The sequence below is a fragment of the Hipposideros armiger genome, unplaced genomic scaffold (genome assembly GCF_001890085.2).
Source record: "Hipposideros armiger isolate ML-2016 unplaced genomic scaffold, ASM189008v1 scaffold_1376, whole genome shotgun sequence".
Taxonomy (NCBI): Eukaryota; Metazoa; Chordata; class Mammalia; order Chiroptera; family Hipposideridae; genus Hipposideros; species Hipposideros armiger.
In genome coordinates, this window is record NW_017732726.1 from 50928 (window position 1) to 71983 (window position 21056).

General features: G+C 35.3%; 1 protein-coding gene across 1 annotated transcript in view; it reads right to left on the reverse strand.

Annotated features, from left to right (window-relative positions):
- The window catches only part of COL5A2 (collagen type V alpha 2 chain), a 149546-nt gene that overhangs the window by 31700 nt on the left and 96790 nt on the right, over nt 1-21056 (reverse strand). Inside the window, exons 19-43 of the mRNA XM_019633699.1 lie at nt 19078-19176; nt 18710-18754; nt 18510-18608; nt 17194-17247; nt 16846-16953; nt 15748-15801; nt 15051-15149; nt 13887-13940; nt 13080-13178; nt 12918-12971; nt 12782-12835; nt 11764-11817; nt 10978-11031; nt 9276-9320; nt 8852-8950; nt 7750-7857; nt 7287-7340; nt 5044-5097; nt 4767-4820; nt 4295-4348; nt 3766-3873; nt 3593-3646; nt 2964-3017; nt 1825-1986; nt 1059-1170 (exon numbers count right to left, since the gene is read on the reverse strand). Coding sequence (XP_019489244.1) covers nt 1059-1170; nt 1825-1986; nt 2964-3017; nt 3593-3646; nt 3766-3873; nt 4295-4348; nt 4767-4820; nt 5044-5097; nt 7287-7340; nt 7750-7857; nt 8852-8950; nt 9276-9320; nt 10978-11031; nt 11764-11817; nt 12782-12835; nt 12918-12971; nt 13080-13178; nt 13887-13940; nt 15051-15149; nt 15748-15801; nt 16846-16953; nt 17194-17247; nt 18510-18608; nt 18710-18754; nt 19078-19176 — 1885 coding nt within the window. The remainder of the gene's footprint in view (nt 1-1058; nt 1171-1824; nt 1987-2963; nt 3018-3592; nt 3647-3765; nt 3874-4294; nt 4349-4766; nt 4821-5043; nt 5098-7286; nt 7341-7749; nt 7858-8851; nt 8951-9275; nt 9321-10977; nt 11032-11763; nt 11818-12781; nt 12836-12917; nt 12972-13079; nt 13179-13886; nt 13941-15050; nt 15150-15747; nt 15802-16845; nt 16954-17193; nt 17248-18509; nt 18609-18709; nt 18755-19077; nt 19177-21056) is intronic.

Genomic DNA, 21056 nt, shown 5'->3' on the forward strand with positions numbered 1-21056 from the left:
GTTGGCGAAAAGTTCAGGTCGTCTAACTTTTTCACACAGCCTTTTCAGCAATTCCAAACAGTAAATTTGGTTAACTGTTTGTCCAGTTGGTACTAATTCATAATGAATAATCCCTGTGATATCAAAAAAGGTTAGCAACATTGTTACAACAAGTTCGTGAACTTAATTATCAGAACTCGTATGGTCAATTCCGGCTGTCCTGCAATGAGCATCACTAGTGAGACATGCCGATCCTTATTTACTCCTGCCTGTCTGCTCTGCTCACTTTATGTCTATATCCTCGTACTATCATCTCACTATTGGGAGATTTTATTCCAGGTACTTGGCTCACTTCTGATAAAAATAAGACATCCCTTAATTCCTGGTTTGCTGGTTTCAGATCTTTTACCCTCCTTTCCCCCAATTCTAAGGTCCCAGCAGTACATTTACTGTCAACACTTTATATAAAATCATCAATTTTTTTTGCAAGCATATAAACTTCCAGCAGTAAAATGAAGTTTTTTCAAAGCTAATAGTGAGTCAAACTTTTATCCATACTCCAGGGAATATAAGATTCTTAGTACCCTCCAGGGAACATGAGATTACTTTAAAGTCCCTCTTTATAGTTCACCCCACTTTCACCTTCAATGTTGCTTTAGCTCAACTACTTCTTCCCTGTGATAGTTTGTGAAAACTTACTCTCTGAACTGTGAAATCTGGATCTTTGTTCATTAGGTGTGTTTATTTAAACAGAGGCTACCTGCTTACCAGGAGATGATTTCCCTTCTCTAGCTCCTTTGATATTTTTAATCTTTGAAAAAAGATTTAGAGTCACCAAAACTCCATATCCTTATTTGTCTACTTCCCTAGTCCCAAGGTTAAATAAATACTTTTCCCAAAGACTTCGTGAGATACTTAAGTTAAGAATTTGACATTTAAAGTCGATAGGTTTTTAAGATACCCAGAATTTGTGCCTAAAAGAGACTTTAAAACTATTAAGCAAAAAAAAAAAAAAATACATTCTCCCTTCACAAATGATATTGCACATAATGAAGTGAAATATTGACCAATGCAGCGACTCACCGCTGGTCCTGGCAGGCCAGGCATGCCTCGCTCTCCCCGTTGCCCAGGCATGCCAACAATTCCTCTCTGCCCAGTAGTTCCAGCTGGACCAGGGGGACCATCTGGACCCTAATTTTGAGGATAAACCAGAATTAGAAATTCTCCAGGGTAAAACTGTACTCAAGACCTTTACAATAAATCATAGCTTTACAGGGGTTTTTTTAGCCTAAGAAAAAGTTATCTGCTGTGTAAACCATACTATATATGAGCAGTCATAATTTATAATCCACACAAAACCTCTCACATTATTTAAAAGTAAAAACAGTTCATCAGTTGAAAAAGAACTTGAAGATTAATATGAATATTGATGAAATAAAAGAGGTGACTATTCAAGCAAATAATTTTCCTTATTTTAAAAAGGCAAATTGTAAAACTAGAGAAATATTACTGATCTAAGCACGCTGATATTTAGAAGCATTTGGATATTAAATAAAATTTAATAAATAAATAAAATGTTTCTTCATACAGTGCACATATATAAGAAAGAATGTATTCGTGTTTAGATTTTGAACACCATATCCAATACTGTTATATTTTTATATTTATACAGATAACTTCTTTTCTAGAGCAGAGAATGACAAATTAAAAACCTACAGGGCATGAGGATTTATGAAAGTGCCCAGGATAATGTATAAACAGTTTGTTTGTGACAGTAATTATTACAGATTTCTATTAGTAAATATCTTAATTAGAGGTGATGTAGAACAAACATGCCAGACTTACAGGTTGCCCATCTTCTCCTGGGTCTCCTTTGTCCCCTGGGCCACCAGGGGGGCCAGCTGGTCCTCGATCTCCCACTCGCCCATGAGAGCCAGGGTCCCCGCGAAGACCTGGAGGTCCCTCCTTCCCGGGTTCCCCTAAGGGCCCAGCAGGTCCTGGAGCTCCCTAATATAACACAAAAAGAAACCCAGGAGGGTAAAGTGGAAGCAGCATTGGAGGAACTGATGCAACAGTCTCTGCTGTAGGGGCACTTTTCCAAGTCTCACAAGCCCATATTTTCCATTAGATAATCAGTCATTCTGTATATTTAAACAAAATTAAACAAAACACAGCTGCAGATTCATTTCCCAGAAGAAAGCCTAAATTATTTGCAGACAATTACCTATGAGTCATTATTAAAAGTGTGCTGACATTAACTTGGTTTTTCAAACTTCCTAAGGCTCTGCTCCAACAATGAATATATAACATTTTATTCTGCCTGATCTGATCTTATAATAAAAGAATAACATTTATTAAACAGAGTTTCAGAGATGTTTCCTAACTGAAAGAAATGATTATTACCATACAATAGTGTTGGTATTTAGTAACCAAATAGAATAACAGTCAAATATTGAGGCTAAAAGTGACTTGCAAATGAGCTCTTCTAAGAAACATTGGATGATTACAGATGAATTTGGTTTGACAACATACTAGTATGAATTATCGGGATAAGGGTTGTTAACATGAGAAAACAAATCACTAATGGATTAAATAAAAGAATAAATAATAAAAATTAAATTATGTGTATCTATAGAATATGTAAATGCTGGGGGTGCCAAAAAAATGTATACAAGTGGACACTTTGGTCAACGTTGCTCAAGCAGTAGTTCACCGTAATCAGAAGTGTCTGGACGCTGATGGTAACCACCTTGAGCACCTCTTGTAATTGCAGAAGTCAAATGTGACTTGTACTCATCTTTTGCTATTGGTATATATTGAGTATTACAATTTTAATACAGTTTTCCTTTCTTAAAATGTATACATATATATTTTTTTTGGTACCCTCTGCATATGTGTGTTTATGTGCATTTCTTTGTGTGTGTGTGGGGGGGGAAGGGATAATTGCTCCACTATCAATGATCTGAATTACTGTATTGACTTACAATAGGTCCTGGAGGTCCAACTCTGCCAGCAGAACCAGGAAACCCTGTAGCACCCTAGAAATATAATATCATATAAGCAATTTTAAAATGACAGTTATATATGCTTTCTGGGATCTATTTTTTCTCACAAGGATACGTAGGCCTTTAGATTCCCTTCTTTGTTGTGATCAATATATATATATATATATATATATATATATATATATATATATATATATATATATATTTGTATCCTATGTTTTTTAGAATGGATCTAGATTAATTGGTAGGAAGTACGATATTTTTCTCTTTCCACTTTCCATTTATCTTAAACATATACAAGTATGTTTAAGGCTAGGGCTAAAATCACATTAATATTTTATGTAACAGAATTATACAAAGTGCTTCCACATTATTCATTGCCTCTTCCACAGGTAATATATTATTTATATTACATATGATGCAGCTAGGTCTTCAAGATCATAATTTTTACCCAGATTTCCATCTAAGCAGTTAAATGTCCTTTCTATTACAGAACAGTTATACAAGTAAAAATGTGTTGTTATAGCTTCAGATTAACTTTAAAATGGCCACGAAGCGCTAGATATCCTGACTAACTGTGTAATTCCCAGAGCTTCAAACCAACTTACAGGTGGACCCTGAGTTCCTCGACCACCTTTTAGTCCAGGAACACCATTAGGACCCTATAGAGAAAGAAGCAAACAAAATATCACTGTAGTAAAGTAAAATGGGCTAAACACAGGTTTAAGCATTGGGCACTGGGACCAAGTTGTCTTTTTTTGTTGTTTTTTTTTTTGCTTACATGAGGACCTGGGGAGCCTGCTAGACCTTGGGGCCCAGGAGAGCCGGCATCTCCCTTCTGTCCTGGCTCTCCAGGTTCACCTTTTACTCCAGGCTGCCCATCGGGACCCTATGTCAATTGTATAAATAAGCAATTGATTATAACACTTATCAACAAATTATTTCACAGTAATTATTACTAATATATCATTTTATCACATACTGTAAATTAGTGCTTTACAATCAGTATTAAAGCATAGAAAAAAAAAACAACCTAATGAGATTTTTAAAGACAGGCTGAAAAAAATGTTATTCTACCATATTTTTTAGTATAATAAATAAGTATAGAATTTGAAACTGTGCAAACTCATCCATTTTTTTGTGCCAATCCATGAAAAAAATGTATTGGAAATGATAATATTGCCTAGAAAACTGAAAACTTTCCAAAATCTTTAATATACCTTCAAAACATATGGCAATGATAATTAACTAAATGCATGCTCTAACAAGAGGAATGTTCTTTGTAAAGAAGAGATATTTGAAAATTATACCTGGGGTCCAGCAAAGCCAACAGCACCAGTCGGTCCATTTTCACCACGAGAACCCTAGAAGGCAAAGATTACTATAGCTTTCACACGTTAACTAAACAGAAATGATATTTGAAAATGCAATGATATAAATTTGCAGTATCTTGAAATTATATAGAGTGAAATTAGACATATTGCATGAGGAAGACCCTTAAATGTGATATAGAGATAAGGGTCATAGAACAAAATTTTCAAGGCCTGAAGTCTCAAAGTCTCTTCATTAATTAGTTGAGTTGCTTACCTAGACTTAATAGATTGCACAAGAATAATACACTAATAATGTTTTAAATTAAATGAGAAAAGTAAAAGTTAAAAATCAGGAAGTTATAAGTAGTCTAATCCAATAGTCATGATTTTATATAAATATTAAGTCAAAATGATGAATTGTTTTACTGCTCATGGTCATACAAAAGACCATCAAAATACTGTCACTTACAGGATTGCCACGGGAGCCAGGAGGGCCAACCAAACCTCGAGGACCAGGTTCACCCTAGAAAGCAGATTTTTCGATGGTTATTGTCCAAAACAGTAGCAAAACATAATACAACTGTAGGATGTTGGGCACTGTGTGTGGGGCAGATATTGGGGAGAACTCTGAGATGATCTAATCCGACTACCCCATTTTATGAAAGAGAAAACATTATGAAAAAGAGCCCGCATCCAGACTTCATGATTCTGAGTTCACAAAATAACAACTTATGACATGACATTACCTTTTCTCCAGTGGGGCCTGCAGGACCTGGAGGACCCAAGGGGCCTGGGAGACCCTGTTAATTAACAGAACATAGGCATGTTGAGAGAAAGAATGCACGGAAGTCTCCATGTTTAAACAAACAAAGAAGGGGCTGTTTTGTTATTGTGTGGCCGTTTTTGCAAAATATTACCTATAATAAATGATATAATCTGTATATTCTCAAGATTTTTCTACCTAGTCTAAAACAATTTCCATTGAATTTTCTCCAGAGAATGTTTTAATCTCTTTCATCCCGTTCAGCTCATCCCTATATGTCTTCAAACATTAGTTTTAAGTGAATGCTGTTCTTTATCAGTGTTTCCGTTTCTAGCCTATTGAATTTTGCTACTACCTATTTGAAATTTGAGTATAGACTAAAAAGAGACTTTTCTTCTTTTGTATAGAATTCTATATCATTAAATTATAATATACTAGCAAAATATCCCTCTTTTATTTTAAAAAAGTAAAATTGTAATAAAGCATTTCATTTTCTACATTCCTCTGAGATGGAAAGAAGTGTCACTACCCAGCCACACTGAGATGATGGGGTTCTTTTGCTCAGAGCACAGGGGGCTACCCCATGGGGATAAAAGTGGGTCTTCTGTACATGTGGTCACAATATTTACACTCCTGGACTATACTGGAGTTCTTTCAAAAACATCTTTTCTCTCTGATATTTGTGTATTGCCTCTTCATATGCAGCCCAAATATTCTTTTGTCATTTAATCCCTGCATGTATTACTGAAGAAACTTAAGGAACCAAAATGACTTTTTAATTTTATAATTTTAAAAAGAACATGAGAAAACTATAGTATTAAATTCTCTGGATTTATAATGGGAACAATATTCTTCCCATAATTTACCTACTATACTTCCTTAAAGGATTTGATTAAATATAAAGATCACTTATTAAATTCACAGACATATTTTTCACATGTGTTGTTCATTTTTTTCCTTTACTGTAAGATTACTGCAAATGCTGTTTTTTCTTTTTAAAAAAAACACATTGCCCTCGCTAAAAATAAAGCAGTCATTGTTTAAGTTTTGATCCTATTACATTGCATTTTCAAAGTAGTTCATAAGAACAATAAATATGCATTTCAGATTTCCCCTTAAAATAAACTGTCAATGTATTTTGCCTTCAAACAGTGCTGCACTACTTACTATACACTCCATACCATTCATGACACAACATACCTGCTTTACTTAGACCATTTTTTGAAATATTAAATCAAATATTAGATTTAAATAAAAGACAAGACACATTACACGTCCATAATTTGCTAAACTAAGTGATTAGCTTTTCAGGATAAAGGGGCAATTACCACTAAGGCTAAAACTTTTCTATATATATATTTTTTTTTAATCAAAAGCTAAAATAATCAATGTAGTAACAGTGACTTAATGTGTAGAAGCAATATATTAATAGTAGCCTAGTGTGATCTCTTTTTTTATGTGTACAATTGCTATTGCCAGGTCACACCATGACAACATAACAACAAACCATTTTATACTGAAACAGAAGATATTTATCAATGATTAGGAATTATTTCAGGAAATGGTGAATGTCTGAGCAACTGCAACTACCTGCCCTTACAGGAATCATTCATGTCTGAAAATACATTTTTAATCTGTTTGTCTGATTTCCTTGGAATTGCAAATGCATTCTATTTTTGAGGACCTAAAGTTTGTTAAGTGCCAATTTCTGACATGATATTAAACATTGCTTTGGAAATCAACCATCTTTCTTTACAGTTCACTTATTCAGCCTGTTTATTTATGAAAGCATTTATGACGATTCATCAGGCAGTACTTTTCTCACCACTGACATCCAGTTCCTGAGAAATGTTTATCACAACTCTGACTACTCCACAAAACTCCACTTGCCTGCACTGGAATGAAGTCTATAACAGCTCATTGGATCAGCATTCTATTAGAATAAACACTTCATATGAAATAAAAAAAGATGATAGAGAAAGATAAAAGAAGGCCCACCACTTAAAGTAGTGGTCTCTCAACAATGACTTTACTTTTTGGCTTGCCCTAACTCAAGGTAAGCAAAATGAGTATTTATGGTTGATCAATGTCAAATCTCAAAATTTATCGTTCTGATCACCATGGGAACACGATGAACTTTATTCTAGAAAGTTCAGGCAAATCCATATGATAATGATAATGTCGATTCCTACCTAGCCCGGTGGGAAAAGGAATGATTATACTTACTCTTGCTCCATCATTTCCAGCTGTGCCTTCAGCACCTTTCTCTCCTATGCCACCCTGGGAAAACACACAGAACACCATTTACTCATTTAGTTGTCTTTTTTCCACACTTGATTGGAAGTTCACGAAAGCAGGGATTTCTCTCTTCTGTTCATAGCTGTATCCCCATGAGCCTAGAACAATGCCAGACACTGTGCATTCTTTCAATAAATGTATTAAAAAATATGTGGTGATGGAAGGGGAGCTGACTGGATGGTGAACACACAACGCAATGTACAGATGATGTATTATATAATTGTATACTTGAAACCGATATAATTTTACTAACCAATGTCACCCAAATAAATTTAATAATTTTTTTAAATGAATGAATGATTTGTGACTCAGGATGGTAGAAGTAAAAGTCTGCCCCAGAAATCATTATCAGTAGAAAATCTAAATGAATAACTAAAGAAATGAGACTTACTCTGTCGCCCTTGGGGCCAGGAGTCCCTGCAATTCCTCTTTCTCCTGGCATTCCTTGAAGACCTGGTGGGCCTGTATCTCCAGGGGTTCCAGTTGGCCCTGGACTGCCCTAAAATGAACCAATAATAAGTGAGCTCACCTATATATTGAGATTGAACCAAATAAAATTTCTGTCAAAAATAAGAGAATCTCAGAAATTTCATATGGTTAACTTAGAGCTTATATTATTTATTTGAGAAAATTGCCTCTGAGTTCATATTTTAAAATTTAAAAAAAATCAGACCTTGCCATTTTGATTGTTGGTTTATGTTTTCAACTTTTCTCTTTGGGCAAATTGAGTACTGATTCAAATAAAAATGATAGAGTTTCTTTTTTTGGTAACATCATGGGATTCTAACAAAGAAAGAAGACATTACATTTAGAGAGTATTTTATTCTCTCTGTAATAAACCTATGATAGTAAGCTGTTTTTCAGGCTCAGTCAGTGACTAAATTGAAGCAGATCTTATGCAATCATTTTGGATCTTGAAGACGGTAAGGAATCTAATGTTGAATAATCACAAAAAATTCTACTTGAAACGTTTGCACTGAAGTTGGCCACATTGTCTTCTACCAATGTTAAAATGGTACCCAAAAGGAAATGGTATTGATTTTTGCCTTATGATGTATTGTATTTTCAGGTTTCAAAACCAACATACTTTCATATATTTTGAAGTGCAATTGTGGAACTTGAGACAAGGAAAATGGAGCATGTGATTAGGAATACCTCTTAATTATGCAATTTTCTATTTGTTATTTCTCATTATTAATTAATGGAAGTCATGAATAAAATTTGTATAAATAAATATTAGGAATGGGCCTGTATATGAGAATGTATTTCTATGTGTACTAGGTCATATGTCCCATCACAAAAGTGATACTTCCTTTTAGCTGACTGTTTAGTGCAAAGGAAAAATCTAGTAGGTGCTCATTAAATATTTGCTGAAGAAGATTATATGTAATCAAATAACATGCAACAAGAGAAATAACATTCTAGTATCATTGTGTGTTTATTGAGCAGAAATTTTAGAACATTTAAAGTACTGAGCTCCCCGCCATACTTACTTTCGGACCATCCGGACCGTGTCCTCCAGCCATCCCCTTCTCACCAGGGAGCCCGGTTATTCCTGGTTCTCCTCTTTCCCCTGGATTTCCTCGTTCTCCCTATCACAACATTAAATGTCAAACATTGTCAGTGTTTGATCTAAAAATGGGTTAAAATATGTTTGGAAATCTGAAGAGTGGTTTCTACTGAAGAAAAATTTAGGGATGAGCAACTATTAAGCCTCAATTTTCTAATTAAGTGATAAGAAATGAACTTGAAGTAAGGCTATACTAGCTTCACGGCACAAAATATTTCTTATAAGATTGATTTTCATCAAGTGGAAGAATTTTAATACTTAAAATAAAGCCCACTTTATATAAAAGGTGCTTTTTTAAAACTGAAGCCAATGAAAACAGAATTAATTGCAAAGGAGAAAATACTTACTCGAGGTCCTAATGGGCCAACCGCTCCGGGATCTCCAGGAACTCCCTACAAAATACATTTTAAAATATTAGAAAAAAAGCTTTGAGCTAGATTTTATGCATTTATTACAAATCTTTTCAGATCACACATCTAATTTCTTTTAATATACTATTAGGAGTCTAAGCCCATAATATTGATGAAAGAAAAATGTGTACACTTTTATAAATGAGAGGATATCCCATACATTAGGTGGAAATATTTTCCCAGAAAAATTTATATTATAAATGAATATTTTTGGTAATGAGAACATGCAAAATATTATCTCACAAAGACAGTGCATTCATTTTTTTAAAGATAACAAAAGATAAACTAAAGGCCTTTTATTTCCTAAAGGAATGTGAAAAACTTAATAAAGGAAAATGAAATTAAAAGCAATTAAGTACTGATCTTCTAAATATAATCAACTCAATTCAATTTAGTAAATATTTTTTGAACCTATAATATGGACAATACATTCTATTAGGAATTGCAGGTTCAAACTTATGTAGTCATGACTACATTAAAGGTATGTTCTTAACTAAAGACAAGTTTGTCACTTAAAACTCTGCTCTTCAATAAAGATAGTAACTGTATCAAGTAGCCCTCTGGTCTTTTCCCTTGAAATTATTATCTTCATTGTGGCATGATCTTCCTAAAACCCAGATTTCATAGTATTACTCCCTGCTTCAAAGCCCTTCATTAGCTTCCCATTCCTCCAATAATAAGAACAAATTAGGTCAAATTAAGACTCCATACCTGGCCCCTGATTCACCCCTCCAGGCTCATCTCCATCCACAAGCTATATTCCACATAGCAGACTTACAGGACTTTTTTAGCTGCCTTAATTTGATCAGCAAGCTTTTGCACTTGCTGTTCCATTTCCTGGAGTATTTTCTTACCTTCCTGCCTCCCCGCTTACCATCCATCATTCATCCTTCAGATCTCATTAAAGATATTACTTTGTTCAGGAAACGTTTCCTAACCCCCCATATCTAAATTAGTTGCATTTTTTGTGTTTCCATAGACATAGTGCCTCCATTATAGAACACGTTACTATTGTAACTGTCTCCCTACATTCTCTGTGTCTCCTGCTATAATACAGTATCAGGGAAAAGTCCATATCCATCTTGTTCAATTTGTTAAAGTCAAGGTTAATAGCGCTAAAGCCATAGCACTAAGCAAATATTGGGCTGTCGGAAACGTCATGACGCATTTTTGCAACGAAAAACATAGAAAAATATGTCATGACGTTTCCGACAACCCAATATTTGTTGAATGGTTAAATGATGAATGAATCATTCAAAGAAAAATAAATTAAATAAATTTAGGTGCTCGTAAAATGATAGAAATAATATGGTTAGTATCTGTTCATAACCATTTACAAAGCCTCCAGTAAAACTCTATAGTTATGATATATATTTAATGATTAAGAACATAGTCTTGGGGAGCATAAGATCTGGGTTCAAATCATCTCAGCTGTGTGACTTTGAGAAAATTCCCTAACATCTGTATGCCTCTTTTTCCTCACCTGTAAAATGTGTATTATAAAAGTACCTAATACATAGGGCTGTTTTGAGGATTAAAAGAGATAATATATATAAAGAAAACAAGAACAGAGCCTAACACATAAGTGATATGAGCCAGCGATTTTTAGTATTGCTATTCTTCTTATTTAAAAACTTACTTGATCACCCGGCTTTCCACCTTCACCAGGAGGTCCCGGAGGACCAGGGAGCCCCTAAAACAAAAGCAAGAAAATAAAACTGTGACTCCATGAAAGTTTAATAGACAACGAGTGTTAGCAGTTCACTTTTTACAACTCATAGAGTTAACACGTTTATATTTTCAAGCAAAAGATATTGTGCAAACGCAAGTTAAACAAAACAGAATGAGAAAACTACATGTAATACAACATAACAGCCAGATTATAGGGTTAGATTTTCATTTGCACATCATTTTGGCAAAAGAAAGCAAAACTATAAAAAGAGTTTCTTCATATTTGTAGATTTTTAATAGCTCTGTAAAAATATATTAGGCTGCTAGAATAATAGTGAAAGTCAATACTGAAAGTTTTTTTTCCCAAATTATGATTATCCATGCTATTAGATAATCTACCATACTGATATACTTAGAGAAATCATGGAAATTTGTTCAACAAACACTTTTAGACACTGTGCCAATAAAATTAGATAAGCCTTAATATAGTTCAACAAATTTTGTTGAGGTATCAAGCACATTTTATGATTTTTTACTTGTTAATAGTGTGGAGTTTTCATCAGTTTTTCAGGGGAAGTCTGTTCCTTCTCTTTGAACAGAATTTTTTTATTTTATCCAAATGTCCAGCTTACTTTCTAAAAGAAGGATGACTTCTATGAAATTTGTAGAATTTCACCTTATTTGACCATGTCATTTGATAGTTTAAAAAGCATTTCAGTTAGTAGAAGAAATGGAACACTGGATTAGTGCATACCTGAAAGCCGGTGGGGCCCGGAGGGCCCTGTTCCCCTCTCTCCCCAGCCAGACCCTAAGTCACCAGGGAAAGAAACTCATGAAAACCAAGAGCCAGATTTTACGCCTGCTTCCTGTTTATGCGAACCATGAGAAGTATTACCATTTCTTTGTATTTCTTCCAATCACATGTTTTTTACTTTAGCCAGATAATAAACTAGCATCAAAACTCATCTATCCATTGGTATTGGTTGAAGTCCCTGTTGGTGAGAAAATATCTTCTCAAGCCAGCCGAGAGGCTGATGACATGTGTTGATTTTTTGATCCAAACATAAAATATCTGGAGCCAACCCGAAAATTATGGGGAAATTGGATAAATTGGACATGGAAAAATTATTTACTTTCACATATCTAATCTAAAAGGGTAATACTCCCATTGCAGTTTATTTCTAGGTGTCATAAAAATTATTAATCATATCTTCAAAACTAGAATGACTAAAGAAAGCAAAGCTAACATTTTAGAAAGATATTTATTTAACTTGCCTCAGCCCAAAACAAAGTGCAAAATATTTCTAATAAATACTTAATTTTAAAATCCTGGAATGAAAATATACCTCAAAGGATCAATATTATTCTTTTTCAGTCCCTCAGGGGGAAAAAACAAAACCCAGCTTAAATTAATGGTTATAAGATACATTATTAGAAGAAGGTAGGTATAATTCACTATTTATATATTTTAGGTAAAATACTGCATTAAATGTTTGTCAGACACCATTTTCTTCAATATATCAATATATATGATGTGACACATAACAATGTTTACTATCAGCATTTTATAGAAGTTAAAAATAAAGAGACCAATCATTCTATTAAAAAGACAGAAGATGCCGGCACAGGAATCAAAAGAAAAGATACAACTCAAATTTTTCAATCCTCCACTTTTTTAATTACTTCTCCCAAAACTTATTTCTAAGTAAAGTCTTAGACAAACATCATTTAAAAATGCAGTATGAATATATTTTTGTTAAAAGATCACATACCGGGGGCCCCACAGGACCAGAAGGGCCAACTTCACCATCTTTTCCAGGTGCTCCCTAGTGTCACAGAGATAATTTGTGAGATGAGGCCATGAGAACTTGGATATTTTTTTTTCTTTAGCAGAAAATGTATAGTTACCCTCTGCCCAGGAACTCCTGCATTTCCTGCTTCTCCAGGTTTTCCAGGGTCACCCTAAAGAATAAATAGAACTAATTTGAATATCAATCAATTTGTTAAATTTTTAGCTGTTCCAAGTGAGAATTAGGATGAGATGGCAAACATATTGTACACTGTACTCACACTGCTACCTTTGGGGCCTGGGAGACCCATGCTCCCAGGCTGCCCTCTGATTCCGATGGAGCCTGGAGGACCTGGCCGGCCATCCTCACCTGGAGCACCCTACAAGATGGACCAAAGCAATGCAAGTGTTATGTAAATTTGCTTTAGATACCACATCACCCAAATTGTTACTCGCCTTTGCTTACGTTAAAACTTATGTTTTAAGTTATCCAACATTTTTATCTTAGTGAATCAGAACAGTTGGGTGTCTAAAAAAAAACTGTGGAAGTATTTAGACTATTTAGAACAGAAATTTTATTCTTATTCTATACACAAGCCTTATCTTCATGTCTCATTACACTCTCATGTCAATAGAGGAAATCTCTCCCTTTCATTTACTCTAGTTTGTGGTAATAAAAACTCAGGACTTCTATTTAACATTTGCAGTATAAGGGAAGGGTCCAGAATATACAAGCTGTCAAAATTCATACCTACTTATCTCTTAAATGTACTAAATTGCAAGGCTATCAAAATATGAAAATGTTGCTAATAGATAAAATTCCACCAATCTTAAAAAATACATTATTTCAACTTTTTCACTGATGTCAAGGAAACAATTTCAATCTCAAAGGTTTATGTCAATATAATGTAATGAATTTTGGGTCAATTTGAAAATACGCAGGTCCTAAGTGTTTGCTCCCAGAGGGCAAAGCATTTTAAATGTGTAAATACGATCAGCATCTACATGATCAAAAATATTAAACTCAAATAAGTTGCATGTCTATTGAGAAATATGAAAGGTTGTAGACATTGGTTTAAATAACTTACCAAAGGTCCAAGCTTTCCTTCAGGACCTTGAATGCCAGGATTTCCTGTCAGACCCTGAAAATTAAAGTAATTGTCAGTTTGTACCTGACCTGCAATTGAAGTAGAGTCTAAAGAGTAAAAATAGCATTACATTAAAAGGATCCCATTCCATTCTGCAAATGCCCACTCTCAGTAACCTTAGGCTCCTCTGGACAAAGTCATAGGACCATCATGGGCCTCACCCAGCTGGCTTTGAAGAATACAGGGCAGACAACACAGCATGCCAGCAGGGCAGCTCCAGGTGCGCCTCTTCCCTGGGAGGAGTATTCACAGCACAGCCTCCAGGGGCAGCCACCAAGCCTCTCACAATAGAGGCCGAAAGCCAGGGAATGAGTCTACATGGTGGGTGCAGGAACCACCCTGTCTTGGAAATCCCATGTAACCACTATTTGTAACGGCACCTTGAACATAGTATACTGGTGGGAGGCATAGTTTTCATAGCCCTCCCAGTCTAAATGCAATCATAAATCAGGGATCATTTTTTACTATAAGCAATGTTGACTGGTCATTCAGCTGGCATTCCACCTTTATCAGGTGTCTAAGCAGAAGCGAACCCAATGCCGGTTTCTCATGTAAAAGGAGAAGGTGCTATCGTAGACTTTTACTCATACATTTAACACTGGGATCAAGACAAAGACCTTATATTGAGCGAAATGTATTTTCCCATTCAACAACTTTTTGTATAATCCTTTCCTTTAAGGGGCATTGTTGACAACTGAATGTAAGGGCAGTTGCATAGTCCAAATAAATTTTCAAGTGATATTTTGTTAAAATGAAATTTATCAGGAATTTTCTCTGCCAAAAGTCAAACAAGTTGTTTATTAGCAAGTAAAAAAATTCATAAAAACTGACAAATAGGATTTTTTATTTATGTCAAGTGGTAAAACTATTAATACATATACGCCTTTGAAAAAGAAAGGCTAGAAGTTACTGTGTTTTCTGTACATGATAAAAATAACTAGTATTTTGAAAATCACGAATCAGATCAAAACCACAAAAGGAAAGAAATGTTCCAAGTTGTGAAAGTAAGCTAAATTAAAAATAACAGGACAAAGAAACCCTTCAATGAATTCTCAGGAGCATATGTCCTGGGTTGATACAGAGAAAAAAATGCTGTAATCTTACCCGAGCACCTGGAAGCCCCGGTTCACCTGGACGTCCTGGATCCCCCTGACCTCCTTTTGGTCCTGAAGAGCCTACAGGACCCCTCTCTCCTTGAGCCCCCTGTTCCAAAGCAAAGCATAACATGTCAGAAAAAGAGTACAGGGCAACAAAAGTTACCATATATAAAATATTGCTCTACAAATCAAAGCATTAATATAACATACAAATAGTTTGTCAAAGTAGTTACAAAGACTTCTCTGTAAACAATGTCACTTCACATTTTGTTCTAATTTGGATTTCTTGTAGAATAGTGGTTTTTCATCATTAGCGAATGAAAGTTATGTTTAGAGCCTCACTCCAATAATATAAATATTGAAAAACAAACTATAGAATTTTGAAAGAGTCTACACGTCTAGATAAAGGAAAAATCATATATCAGTAAAAGGAAAGGTCTGTGACCTTTTCTTCTCAGAAATGTCCCTGAAAAGTCTGCAAATAAACTCCCATATACCTCCAACCACTGTCTTCCCCACCCCTCACACCCAGACCTCCAAAATATAGAAATTGCACTAGAGGGATTTGACATGAGGCCTGACACCTGTGTCCAACTCTTTTCTAGATCTGGACCCACATGGTCCAAAGCTAGATCAACATGCTGGACAATGGTGTCTTTGGAGCACCACCCACATGAGTGTCAACATTGATGGGATAACCTCACCTTTGGTCCAGGTAAGCCATCAGAGCCCGGAAAACCACGATTGCCAGGAGCACCCTACAAATGACCAAAATTTGATTCTTAATTGCTGTTGATGTTTTTGTAATATATAATGAGTAAGTAATTTTTATTTTTGGTACTCTAAGGTTGTAGAAGATGGCATCAAACCAACATGGCAATAGATGTGCATAAGAAAAAAAATCTGACTATACAGAAATAAATTTAAAATTTTGAAGAATATCTAAGGATGACGTAAAAAATTTTTCAACCCGGAATATTTCAACCGTTTGTTGTAAAATTAAACATAAACCGATATCTAGATATGAGAGGCAAAGTGATGTCACCATCTATCACAATAAAAATGCAGTGATGACATGCATTAGTATTGCCATGCATGTGAAGCCCTTTGCATTCTCTGAAGCTCTGTACACATGTAAGGTGATATTGCTGTTGTCCCTTTCAAACCTCTTTCATTACACTCCAGTCACAGCAACCTGTTCTGATCTTTAAAGTCACCAAGCCCTTTCTGTCTTCCTGCCTTTGCATTTGCTGCTTCCTCTGCTGAAAAACATCCTTTCTCATAAGTTCTCTTGCTGGCCCATCCTCATCTTCAGGTCTCAGCTAAAATGCCGTCTTCTCAGAGACTCCTGATTCCTAACCATCTAATGTAATGTCACACCACTGTCATATACTCGACGTTACTCTCTACCACATCACTGTTATTTCCTAAGTGTATACTTCATTTACTAGAATGTGTAATTATATTTTATTTACCTATTGACTTGTTTATTGCTTACCTCCCCACTAAGTAAACTATTGTTTATTAGCCCCCATATGAGTGCATAGCCTTCTTGTTCACTGATGTATCCCAAGCACCAATATAACAAATTGGCATGGAATACTTGTTCAGTCAACGAGTTGAGTGAATGAATGAATGAACAATGATTACTTGGCTCCTTTAATTCACAGATTATCATATTGAAATGTGCACTGCACCTGAAAGCAGTTCTCTTAACTGCTCTAGTTTTCCTTGCTACCCCAAAACTTACTCACATAATTGCCCCACAACTATAAGAATTTATTTTATTATTCAAATTTTACCCTTTCTCCCAGTGGGCCTGGAGGACCAACTGCCCCTGGATCACCTCGGGGACCTCTTTTGCCTTCTTCACCAGGTGGGCCTATTGGGCCCTGAACACCGTGTGGTCCCTATTAGAAACAGAAGAGCAGTTATCCGAAAAAGCGATTCGACAAGGGAGTCATAGTCAAAAGATTCATATGATGAAGTCAGTCATAAATTTTAAACTATATGAAACAGTTAAACTATTTACACTCAAAGGGATTATAATTCTCATTGTTATTATTTTAAACACTTAAGCATTTTGAGCTGTATACTTCTAGACAAGATTTATGCTCTTCATATCATTTAAAAAAAAAATGAAGCCTTACTGGTTCCCCTTTTGGGCCAGCTTCTCCTTTAAAACCTGGAACTCCTGGATCACCCTAAAACAAGAGCATCATTAATTGTAAGAACCATGATATTTAGCCAGTCTAACCTGCTTTAATTAACTATAGTAAATGGGCCTTGAAAAATTTTCTGCAACTGAGTCTGTATTGAATCAACAGCATAATGTAATCATTTTAAATTTCGCAAATCTTATCGAATGTGCATGAAATTTTTATAAAATTCAGTATAATTTGGTAGCTGTCTGTTTATTTTACAGTGGTATTCAAGAGATTTGTTTTTTAAATATTGGCTTTTTATCATGCATACTAGAATAATCATAATTAGTTATTATTCCAATTTAATAAAAATTAGAACTAAACAATGAAACTTCTATAGATAAACCTACTTAGACCTTATTTTAGGAAATAGGCTTATTCACCCAGAATCAAAATAATTCTATATTTATGTTCTATTTATTGAGAGCTTGACAACTTCAAATAGGACATTTCATCTGACTCCAAAGGGTTTTAGGCTTTTATTTTGTTCTAAGGTTTTGTGTATCTGTGTCTTCAAATACCAATGTAGTTTAAGTTGTAAGAGCCAGATTGCTAAATTGAGAACATGATAAAACTAAATTTGAAATATCAGCAACACCCATTTTTTAATAAATCTGTCACCAACACTTCAAAAAGATTTATCAGCATAACCAAATTACTTGGAACAGAATCCAAAATATTTGTTTTAAGTAGTACTAGGAAAGAAAGTGTTACTTTTTATATATCAAGGCAAAACACATGTAAGTACAACTTTTCAATATGCTTATTTCTTATGGGCTCATCATATTTTTTCCTAGTAATATCTACAACACATGGAAACTCATTAAATATGAACAATATGTTGAAATCTCTCTTCATAAATTACTCTCAAGAAAGAGTTGTTGAATCCATTTTTAGCCCAATCATCATTATAAATCCCATTTAAACCTCCACATTTCCCCACACTGACTTGCAAATGTTTCTATAATGTTTATTATTCAACCACTCATAAAATTCTATGAGGTGAACCATAAAGTTGTGACCTTATTATTTTAAATAAAAAAACAAAAATTTAACATAATGCAATAACGTTCCACTTTGAATTTAAACATCTAAACTGTACATTAACACTTGCTCTCACTTTACAAAGATTCCTATCTTCGTTTGCCTCATTCAGATAAGTCCCATTATCTATGTTTCATTACATCTCATGAAATGCTGTTTCTCTTGGCAATCTTAGTTCAGTTATACTAATGGTTACTAGTTGTTTTAAAGGACATTACTGGTTGGCCGCGAATTCCTGGAGGTCCAGTGCTACCCTGTGGTCCTGGAGATCCAGGGGGCCCTGCCAAGCCAGGAGGCCCAGAGGTGCCTGGAGAGCCCTGAAGAAAACAAAAGTCATATGATGAGCAGGGACCTAGTGAAAAGCCTATGGCCAATGGCCAAAGCACTGTGTTTATTTAGGATCAATGGAGTTGCTTACCGTTGGGCCTTTGGCACCAGGAGTACCATCAGTTCCCACCGTACCCTAAGAGATACATGAAGAGTTTATGAACTATTACACCATAACTAGGTTGGTATTCTCAGAAGTCCACCCATTTTCCAAAAGGAGGCAGAAAATATCGCAAAAAAAAAAATCAACCACTATTGTATTATAAAAAAATCACTTTTATGACCATTTCCATAAAATAGACAAAATATTCAGTTTACAAGGGAAATGTGGTTTTCTCATGAGTTGTAAACACTCAGTCAGAAATTAAACAGAATATATTAAAATAGACTGCCTTTGTTCTGATGTTGTACAACATGTCCAGCTTTCTGGGACAGCCCTTAAATACACTAGGAACTTACAGGAAGACCCTGAGAGCCAACTGGACCTGGAGGCCCAGTTTCACCTCTTTGCCCTTGAGGACCTTCAGGGCCTCGAGCCCCAGTGGGACCTGCTTCTCCCTAAAGGGGTGCAAAGAAAAATGTTAATTTAAGAAAAAAATATAAACATGGTGCAGTTCAAAGTTGATTGCTTATTTGGAGGTTTACATTCTACACCCCAAAATAGAAAGGGGTCAAGAGTACAGATTGGCTTATAGGGGAAATGCATGTAACCTAGCCTAAGGAGCAGGCTTACTTTCCCACTCGTCAGGTGTGGTGATGCCCGTGGTGATAAAGAGCACAGTGGTCAAGGGAGCCTGAGAGCCACCCTTGTTTCAACTCAAGATAGGGGTCCACATAGTAAATAAAAATGCGGGATGTGTAGCTAAGTTTCAATTCAGATAAACAACAAATCGTTTTATTATAAGGTTGTCCTATGCAATATTTGGGGTATATTTATACTAAAATTTATTCTTTATTTAAGTGAAATTCAAACTTAATTGGTTTCTGTATTTATCCAACATATTATACACCTATGTAGACCAATACTCCAGGGACCTGGACCTGGAATTTGAGAACTAAAACTCTAAGCTTTAGAGAGCTCATTAGTATCAAAACATGTAAAATCCCTATTACCTTTCATTAAAATGTAAAGAACTGGATGTGGAAGTTTATTCTTCAGCCAGAGAGCAAAGACCCTGGTAGAACCTTACAGGTATAGCAGAACCCTGGGCAAAAACAAAACACCTGGGTATTTTATGCGGGGAGTAGTGGTAGGATGGAGAAATGATTTCTGAGAGTTTTGCTAGGTGGTGGACTTGATTAAACAGTTTTCAGTACTAGAAAAAGCCAGGAGGAGAGGGAAGCACCCAGTGAGCTGTTGTATAAACTGATTATTAGTGAAGTCTTAACTAGATGCCAAAGTGGGGCAGAAGCTACTTTCTGCTAAGCCGTAGTCCTTGTGAGTATTCTTTCCTTAATTCTCTAGCCAAAGCTCAGCTTGAGGGTGGAGGGTCTTACAGGAAGAGGGAGGGGATTTTGCTTATTTTTATCAGGGTACACAGGGAGGTTGGGTCCTCCATGGCCAGAGTCAGTGGCAATAGGATTAGGACATCAGGGAGCAGAACAGGTACAAAGAACAGAAGAAGATTCTACCTGTCTGAGTTCAGAGTGAGCTCTAAATTAAAGAAGGGACTGGTTAGTAAAAAGACTTAAGGCATCATTTTAAAGCCACCACATCCCTGTGGCTTAGAGTTTAAAGATGGCATTAGAGTGAGCTTGAAGAATAATTTGACTTAAGGACTACCATTTCAGAGTATTTGAAATGTCAGCTACAGACTCTGTGTTTTTTTGTTTTTTTGTTTTTTTGTTTGTTTGTTTTCTGGTTTGTATCAAAATTCAAGTCCAATTTGAGTAGCACTACTAACAAGAAGCATTGCTCTATATTGAGGCACCCTCTGATTCGGGCACGATGCTAAGGGTTTGCATAGATTATTTCATTTGATCTTCAACAAAAGTTCTATGAGAAAACAAGATTTAGAGAAGTGAGGTGGCTGCCATGGGTGCAGTCATTTTTGCACATCATAGTCATGTAAGTAAATCCTGTTTTCAAGATGAAGAAATTAATTGCCAGTGAGAAACTGGATATGAATGGTAATCAAATACATTGTGTAGCTTAAAATTTGGAAGTAATGTTCTGAATATATTCATTAATTTAGCTAATATAATCTGAATAACCTCCTACTGTAATCCTTAAATTTGTCACCCCAAGTATTGAGAGAAAGAGCAAATTGTGATCCCAGCAGAATATTTTAATCTATTCCCAGGTGGAGCCTCCCAGACCATTCCTTTAAATGGTCAGAAATGAAAGGCAGGAGTGGGGGTGGGCAGGCGTGAAAGCCAGCACTGTGTGAGGAAACAGCCTTTGTCCTCCTCTGATTTATTTTAACCTCCTTTTATTG